The 9,564-nt window shown below is 45.0% G+C and overlaps 1 protein-coding gene across 1 annotated transcript; it reads left to right on the top strand.

Annotated features, from left to right (window-relative positions):
• Positions 1-1,001: 1,001 nt before the first annotated feature.
• PHLDA1 (pleckstrin homology like domain family A member 1) lies at positions 1,002-6,945 on the top strand. The gene is made up of 2 exons (XM_033117599.1): positions 1,002-2,283; positions 2,732-6,945. The coding sequence occupies exon 1, from the start codon at positions 1,112-1,114 to the stop codon at positions 2,255-2,257; it is 1,146 nt and encodes a 381-aa protein (XP_032973490.1). The 5' UTR covers positions 1,002-1,111; the 3' UTR covers positions 2,258-2,283; positions 2,732-6,945.
• Positions 6,946-9,564: the final 2,619 nt, after the last annotated feature.

Raw genomic sequence — 9,564 nt, 5'->3', positions numbered from 1 at the left:
GTTTACTTCTTCATGGGATTCTTCTTTACATCCTTAGGGAACATACGTAGTTGGGGGTCTGTGTTTACGTAATGGATGAATTTCCCCAAAAAAAGAGGTTTGGTTTCGGTTTGTGTTCTTTATTCTCCTTTGTCTCCCAGAATTTCTATAGAAAGTGTTTGAATGTGGGAGCAGGAGAGAGCTAGGGGCGAGTACAGCGTTACCTTCCCCAGCTCACAAATAAGACTACAAAACAGATTTGGTCCGTGAGATGTTTGCAAAGCAAAGGACCCGCAGAAGCCAATCTGCTGTTTGAAGGGCTGGCTGTGCCTTGAAGTGTGGGGTCTCTCAGGACGGGACAGTTCCCGGATTAGTAAACTGTTTTGAGATGTGGCAGGCTGCACGGATAAGTCCAGAAGGACGCTGGAGAGCTTGTGTCCCAGATGAAGGTAGGCTAGCGCCTGCACTGCCGGCAGAGAAAAGGAAGGTGAGATGCCATCTGAAGTGGGTCACCTTCCTCTACCCCTTCCAAAAGGGACAGACTGGAGCGCTATTGCTTTAACAATCACCCTCTCGGTGCCAAGGAGACCTAGTTAATGACCGTGAGCGAATGTGAGATACTGTGTCCTCTCGGCCTTTGATGTGTACATAGGGTCCGGGGTAGGCACACTTCCCGGGGACTCCGTGGCACATCAGCCTCATCCCCAGCCTCCTTGCTCGCCCTGGCCAGGACACTGGCTCTGCGGGATCCCGGAGCCCTGCGCAAATCCCCAGGGCTGGTTCCCGAGGGCAGAGAGACAGCTTGGCGTTCCAGGCACTGTCTGGTAGCTGTACCCACCTCGCAGCCCCATCTTCCATTTCTGAGGCTCTCAGCAGACACCCTCAGCAGACAGCAGGTCGGGGAGAGGCGGGACGGTGGGGATGGCCTGTCAGCGCCCTCTATGCGTCGGCATTTGTCGCCGGGCAGCTGGGGCGCCCTCGGCTGTCGCCCCTGGCAAAGAAGAGGAGTTTCCGGGGCTTGGGTCCCTGCTGCCATCCCGGGGAAGGAGCGCGGAAGCGAGTGGGCGGCGAGAGGCGGGGCGAGGGACGCGGGGGGCGTGGACGCGACCGGCTTTGGAAAGGCCCCAAGTTAATGAGGCGTGCGCCCGCGGCAGAGCGCCTTTCGGAGCTGGGCTTTCCCCCGCGGTGCGGGCGCCAGGAGCCGCCTTTTCCGCTGGGTGTCACTCGGGGGTGGGGGGGATGGCCCATTCAAAAGCGCCGCGAGGGGGCCCGGCCAGTGCCCTTCAGTGAGCGCTCGCAAGAGGACGGCAGAGGCCCGGCGGCTCGCAGCTCCGGGACCTTGTGGCGCACCAGGACGCGGCTGCCCCTCTGCCCGGACCCCGAGCCGCGGACGCTCTGTTTCTTTCGTGTTAGCCTCCTCTGCGCGCTCCGGGCGGGCGGCCGCGGGAGCCGCTGGGGCGAGGACGGCGCGCGGCTGCTGCTGCTGCCCCGGGCCCGGGCGGCTGGAAGTGGAGAGGCCGAGCCGAGCGGCGGCCCCCCCTATGCCGATAGGATGTTGGAGAGCAGCGGCTGCAAGGCGCTGAAGGAGGGTGTGTTGGAGAAGCGAAGCGACGGGTTGCTGCAGCTCTGGAAGAAAAAGTGCTGCATCCTCACTGAGGAGGGGCTGCTGCTCATCCCACCCAAGCAGCTGCAACACCAGCAGCAGCAGCAGCCACAGCCGGGACAGGGGCCGGCCGAACCGTCCCAACCCGGAGGCCCCGCCGTGGCCAGCCTCGAGCCGCCGGTCAAGCTCAAGGAATTGCACTTTTCCAACATGAAGACCGTGGACTGCGTAGAGCGCAAGGGCAAGTATATGTACTTCACTGTGGTGATGACCGAGGGCAAGGAGATCGACTTTCGATGCCCACAGGACCAGGGCTGGAACGCCGAGATCACGCTGCAGATGGTGCAGTACAAGAATCGTCAGGCGATCCTGGCGGTCAAGTCCACGCGGCAGAAGCAGCAGCACCTGGTTCAGCAGCAGCCCCCGCAGCCGCAGCTTCAGCCCCAACCTCAACCTCAACCTCAACCCCAGCCCCAGCCCCAGCCTCAGTCTCAGCCGCAGCCCCAACCCAAGCCTCAGACTCAGCTCCAGCCGCAGCCCCAGCAGCTCCATCCGTATCCGCACCCGCACCCGCACCCGCACCCGCACCCGCATCAACTACCGCACCCGCACCAACAAGCGCTCTCGCAGCCGCACGGCCACCGGCTTCTCCGCAGCACGTCCAACTCTGCCTGAAGGGAGCAGCACCCGGGCCCCACAAGGTAAGGTCCCGGCAACTCCCGCTACGAAGGGCCGTTCCGCGGAGTGGGTGTCGCGGTTGTTAGGAGGAGGAGAAAGGAGTTCACGGGTCTGGCTCTTGGGTGGAAAAATGGTTAGTTATTCCAAGTTTCTGGGGAGGTAGAAAGAAGGGAAACAAGCTGGAGCCAGGACAGGCCGGGCCGAGAGGGTAGGGTCGAGGGGACTCTGGCCAGGCAAAGAGGCCTCGCCCACGGCCTCCCCGCCCACGCTACCCCCGCACGCTTTCCCTCGTGCGCTCCCGGCGACGCCGCTACTCTCTCCGTGTCACAAGCGCCACTGGACCTTGTCTGGGCACTCCAGGGAGCGATGGTGGCGTCTTTCCGAGCACGCTTTGTCCGCCGACTGTCCCGAAGAGAACTGGGTATTTGAGGACTCTGAGCACCTACTTCATTCCGTGTCATTTCTTTCCAGGTTTTGAGGACTTAAGGAAGTGGGACGAGCATCTTTCTATTGTCTTCACTTGGATGGAAAACAAAACATTCTCCCCGCCCCGCACGAGACCAAGTAGCTTGGACGTCACCCGACCGATAACTTGGAATTCTTCTTAGTTTTCTGCATACTCTTATCACAATGCAGGAAACGATTTTGAGTCCAGAAGCTTTATTTATGAACCTTTGAAAGGAACTTCTAGAGCGGTGGACCTTCTAGGAGCGATGATGTACTGTAATTTTATTTTAATGTATTTTGATTTATGATTATTTATTAGTTTTGTTTTTTTTAAAAAAAATACTTGTTCTTAGACATTTCTGAATGTAGGCCGTTTTCCAAAAAGGAAACTTTATTTTCAAAAACCTATTCTCTAGTAAGTTCTAATCTTGAAAAAGAAAAGGGCAGTGGAGGGGAAAGCATTAAGAATTCATTATTTCTAGGGCATTTTCAGAATGTCTGACACTTTCATTGTTATGCCAGGTGATTGAAATTAAACTCTGTGATATAACTTCTTTTTTTTTTTACCCCCCCTTGGGCATATATTTTGTGTAGAATAGAAGTTTAAAGAAGCTAAATGTTCATAATTGTGTAATTATGAAAACCTAATTGTTGTTCTACAAGGAAATGGGTAGTAACGATACCTAATTCAAAATATTTAAAACATAACCCAACTGATGGCAGGATGGTTTTATCATGAATGTGTAGTAGGGCTGCATCTACTGTAGGAGAAGGAAAGCCTTGCTTATACGATCTGTGTGTGAAGGCTTTACTAGGGCGGTTTCTATGCTTTCTGAGTATGAAAGCAGTAGGTGTTTCATTTCCAAAAATGTAGTGATGGGGGAAAGGGACTCATTCAACTCGCTTGAGACAACGTTTGTGCTCTGTCCACGCTAGAGATACCCCTTCTCCGAGGGCTTTGCATACATTACTTGAACCACGGTTTCTTATTTTACTCTAGAAGCATACTCTAGAATCTTAGAGTTCAAAAATACAGTTTATAAATATTTCAGAGGACTAGGAGTCATACCTTTGTTTTCATACTGAAAATAATGTTGATCAGAGAAACCAACTGTTTTGCTTTTTATTGCTCTGTGAAAAATTAGAAGGTTATGTGTTTTGTTGTTAGGTTAACTAAACTCAGAACTTGAAAAGGGAAGGACTGGATAAACACTGGATTTTCAGTAAGAAAACAACCCCAGTCTTGTTTTAGCAGCCACTTGTTCAGGAGGGGTGGGGTGGGGGAGGATGTGCTTTTAAAGGTAGAACAAACCCTCTTCTGTGTTAAATCAAAAGAATGGTCAAAATCCACAAGGGCAGATGCTACTTCAGTTTAAAACGAGCCATAGATGATACCAAATCCTCTCGGGGCTGAAAATCACTTCCTATCTGCATGGCTTTACTAACAGGTCTCTGTTTTCCATTATCTTTTTCACCAAGTCTTGATCAGTATTTTTCCAGCATCCAATTTGAAATGGTCAGGTCAGGCCTGTGCTAAGTTACGTAGTCCAAAAATGAAAACAGAATTTTATGCCAGTGATGTCTTTATTCTCCCTCCATCTTGAAAGGAGTTTCATGGTCAAATTACATTTTAGTGCAATATATAAATGATGAAATTTTGAGATCATACCTCTAATCCAAAAAGTTACAGGGGAAACTGAAACTTGAGCAAGTGGCAAGCAGAACTTAAGTAGACTCCCACTTCCAATGGCTGTTTACGTTGTGGCTGTGAAAAATATGCTGCAAAGATTTAAAAAATCAGACATTTATAAACATATATATGATGAGCAGCTCAGAGAGCCAGATCTAAAGAGTTCTTAAGTCAAGTTTGGTTTGGCTTCTTTGGAACCACTGCTGGACTTTTTAAATAATGCCTCACTGTACTGTAGTTTTAATACGTGTAGATCATATAACCCTTATTAAACCACAGTGTTTGTTCCACATAGAATGATTTTTTTTCCTTCAAATTCTTGTGCTATAAAAAAAGTAAAATCCATACTAAGCACTTTTAAAATTAAGATTCATGAAGGTTTTTAAAAGGCACTTGTATGTCATTAGTTTACATACAGGCTAGGTAGTGTCATTGGAAAAAACTAAGCTGGCTGCTGGAATTTTTTTCCCCACAATGGCCATGATTCTTAATGAGGCCACCAGAATCATGGTTCCTCACAGCACTTAGTCCCTGATCTGCTGTGATGTTTATGCTGAGTTGACCCGTTTAGTGGCTCTCTAGTCTGAATGCCTCTTAGCATTTAATTGAAACCTCAGAAATGAGAAAGGAAAGGAGTAAGATGGTTTCTGTTGTTTGACACTTTGAGATCATTATGGTTTAATCATTTTTCCAGAACAAGAAAACAAATATGCTTAACAAAGCTTAACAAAACAAAATACTGATGCAAGTCATTTAATGTGTCAGTGCTCTATTCTACCCATAAGAAAATGATGCAAACCACCTACAGTATTATGAGGCCTGACAAATCAGCTTCATGGTAAAAGGTAAAACTACTTCTTTTAACCCAAGAAAAGGAAAAAGGAAAGGGCAGGTCTAATAGAAAACCCACCCCTTAAACAAACATAAAATGTAAAATGCTGGAAAACTAAAAGGAATGTCCCATCTGGAAAGTGAACTTTTGTCCTTGAACTTGTGTTGGCACCACGCCTCATACACAGTGAGCTCAATAACTGTTTGTTGGGACAAATGAAAGAAAGAAGGAAAAAATGTGTAACTCCCCAGCACCCAGGAGGTAGTTTCTCTTGCCTCACAAAGTACTTCCTTTACTCACTCTCATGTCATTCCTTGAGAACAACTAATTCTGGATCAGGCTACACCACATGACGAAGCTCCTTAGGGATCCTTTCTTAGCGGAAATCACATAGATTTGCGTATGCCCTACAGGGAGTACTGATGTCAGAGAATAAATGGCTATAAAGGGCCCTTTCAAAATGAACATTTCCCTCATAGAGGAAGCTGGGATTCTCTTGTCATGTAGAAATCGAACCCACGTTATAATTTCACATAGTTTTTCCAATGGAGGTTAAAAAAAAACACCCAAAAGACAGAAAACCCAACTCGTTGCTTCACAAAGTTCCCCTCACATATAAACACCGTTAGGAAGTCTGGCTTAAATTGAAAGGCCTGTTTTAATGCTTTCTGTTCTCATATACCAAACACTTTCTCTTAAAGACTCCTCAGTTTAATTCTGACATTAAATGAGTTTTGTTGCCAGTGTGGGAATTCAAACACATCACTTGTTTTCTGTCCCCAGGGTTGTAGCTTGGCTCCATGTGTTTACAGTCTCATGTTCAATGGCAGGCACTGAAGAGGGGTCTAAGACTTGACTGAAACTGGCGCAGTCCCGCAGAACACAGAGCTTTGCAGGATGAGAATGGGCCTGTGAGCATTCATTCTCTCTTTTTTTTTGATAAATGTCAAACAAACTTGTTTTTGCTTTACCAGTAAAATGCCCTCAGCAGAATAAAATTTAAATTTGGAAATTACAGAGCTTGATACTGAATCCATCAGTGACTCTTTCATGAGAAATAACACTATTTGCCTGAAGCAACCTAAGATGTATTAATTGTGAAATTGTGTTAGATGGGTTTTTAAGAACTACTTCCTACAGTTTGGGCACAGTTTGAAAGGTGAGTTTTTGATCTGCAGTGTTGAACAGCCAATCTAGAGTTACGTAATATTGGATGACAAAGGGAGCTGTGACTTTGTTTGCAGGACATCTGCCAAATGGCGTATAAGATCCATCAGGTTTTTATCAGAGAGGGCATTATTGTCCAATGAAAGAAGCAAAAGGACTTTGGGTCATTAGAAGCATCTGCATAAAAGCTGGAAAGATCTACTCCTACCTGCTCTGAAGCTGGCCTGTTGGTGATCAACTGTGTAGTGAGGAAATAGGTTTTAATAATAGATGGTCCTTCTAGATCACTGTATTTATTTTGAGAAGAAAGACAAAACAACTATTACATTCCACTGTCAGCTTTCTGCTTAAAGTTTCAGAATATGCAGATGTCAGCTTCTGAAAAACAAGTATCACCATGTACCAAATGCTTTACCATCACATTTGTGAACTTAGTGTGATCCTAATTTGTGTAAATACGTCTCTTAAATGGTTTTGGAGAGATGTGATTTATTTTTCATATTTAAAAGAAAATGCATTCCATTTCAAATAAAGTATTGAGATGACCAATCTGTGGACCTTTTAAAGGCCTTGTTCACTTGGCACGGATGTATGTGTTTCTATGGGAGAAAGGTTCTAAAGGGCTTGTCTGTTGTCAAGGCCATGACCATTCTGGGAAGAAGACCATTTTTGAGGCTGGAAATTGACTTTTAAAAACATTACCTGAGCATTTTGAATATAGCATATAGAAATCCACTCAGATGTTTTGGAGAAATAATTACCTTTCTGAATGCTAATGATTTTGAGTTGAATTTTCTGTAGTGCACCAGAGGACGAGAAATGGTTCTTAGTGATGAGCTTGAAGGCAATTGCCTCTTTAGTCCCAGAGAGAGTCTAGTCCTCCTAGGTCTCTTGAGACGGTAAAAAGCCTTGACTCTAAGAGAATCACCCTTCAAACAGGTATCTATGCAACTTCCTGTTTCATGTGAAGAGCAGAAGAGAGAATTGATTCTTTAAAGGAAAATAGCATAACTTTACTCTAGCAATCTCCACTGGCATCTTAAAGCCTTTAAATCTCAAAAGACTTTAAAATAGAAAATTTGGAGGCAATTTTTTATCCCTTAGTGTAGCCTTATATTTACAGTTTTATTACTCTACTGTTTTCTCCAGGGCTTTTGTTTTCTTTTGTTTGTTCATTTTTTAAGAAGAAATCTGAGAAGACAGACTACTGCCATTGTGAGGGGACTTCAGGGGTACTATGTGAAATAAAGTTATGTCATAGGTGGTGAAGCAGGGTTGGTAAGAGCCAGGGTTTGAGAGACACAGTACATGGGTTCAAGTCCCAGGGCCACCACTCACTAGTCATGTGGATCTTGAGTTACTTAACCTTGTGGAAACTCAGTCTCCTTCTCCATAAAATGTAGCTAATAAAGGTACCTACCTTAGAGTTATTGAGAAGATTTAATACATTAGTACACATAAGAGTGCTTAGAAACTTCCTGAATTTATGGCACATAAACTGGCTTGGGAATCATTATGTGAATGTATATGAATATGTAATGTATGGTGTTTCAAAACTATGAGTTTCATTTTTTGAAACTGCGCACTTCTTTTAAATAATAAGACCACTATGATGGCAACATCCTTGTATCCAACTTTGAAAAAAAGAAAAAAAAATCATTATTTATAGTATTACTATTTTCATTTGCCTATTACTTTCCAGTCTTGGTCCATATGCTTATGTATTTTAAGTGAGTTATAATGAAACAATCAAAATATTCATATATGTATTTTGTAGAGGAAGCTGTAGTGCTCCATCCTGACTGGCACTTCAGGACAGAGAGGCATTCAGACCACAGGTCTGGTAGTGTTGGTGGCTGTTGTACTCTTGGTGAGTCCTTTTCTCAGAACCATCCTTACCTGGTCTCAGGGAGAGCCAGCTTGTCCTAGGCTGCACCCCCTTGGGGGTAGCCTACATGCAATGACTGGTCTATGGAGAATGGTTAAAGACCCAGTCCTGTTGTCTGAATCAGGACAACTGTCAAGGGCCATCCCAGCTCCAGAGCTCCCTGTAGAATTGGCAGAGTCCTGTCCCAACAATCAGCTGGCATTACACTTCAACTCTCCGCCTAGTTCTATTTCCTTTGCTCCCTCACAGGTGAGGTTCCCAAGAACACTGCCCCTTCTCCCCTTCTTCACACCCAAACCTCCTGTAGTCAAATCTTAGAGTCCCAGAACCTGTTCCTCAGGGAATTCTGTCTATGACTGCGTGTAGTAACACCATATATATATATAATTCTGTCTATGACTGCGTGTAGAAACACTATATATATATATATATTCCTACCACCATGTTTCTGTAGGAAGGCTGGTGGTGTTTGGAAGGAGGTATTTAGCCTGATGGTTAAGCCTGTGCTTTAGAGTAATGGCTCGCAACATGGAGGGATTTTTTCTCCAGGAGACATTTGACAAGTTGGAGAATTTTTCCTTTCACAACTGGTGGTGCAGGTCAAGGATGCTGCTAAATATCCTACAACGCACAGGACAGCTGTCTACAACAAAGAATTATTCAGCCCAAAGTGTCAATAGTGCTAAGGTGGGAAACTCTGCTTTAGGGTCAGATAATCATGTTCTCTTTGGCTGAGTTCTCTTGATCAAGTGATTTAATTTATTTGAGCGTCAGTTTTCCTGTGTAATATGCAGACAATGACCTTACCTGTCTCATGGAGTTGTGAACCTCAAATCAGATAGTTCCCATAAAGAACTATGGCTGTTCCTGTCACAAAGTAAGCATTCAATACAAGGCAGCTATCGTCCTCATTATTACTATCTAAAGTTATCATTTTAATGACGACTGAATTGATGTATTATTTCATTCATACAGAAATCTAGTGAGTTTCTATATTTATGCTGTTATCAATACTGCTGCAATAATTATTATCTTCATGCATCCATCTTATTGAAAAGAGCATGGACTTGGATTCTAGTTCTGACTCTGCTTAGTTTTGTGACATTAGCAGTTCTCTTAATCTCCCTGCACCTTAGTCTGCTCATTTGTAAGTGGGAATAATAGCCCTGCTGAGGGATAGTTTTCACATACTATTATGCACATACTATGAAAGTGGCAGTGAAATCTACATAAGTTCAAATTTCAGAGCCACCGCTTAACCACTTGACTTACAGTAAAGC

This window comes from Rhinolophus ferrumequinum, chromosome 10 (assembly GCF_004115265.2).
Source record: "Rhinolophus ferrumequinum isolate MPI-CBG mRhiFer1 chromosome 10, mRhiFer1_v1.p, whole genome shotgun sequence".
Lineage (NCBI taxonomy): Eukaryota > Metazoa > Chordata > Mammalia > Chiroptera > Rhinolophidae > Rhinolophus > Rhinolophus ferrumequinum.
This window is presented reverse-complemented; position numbering and strand designations above follow the sequence as displayed.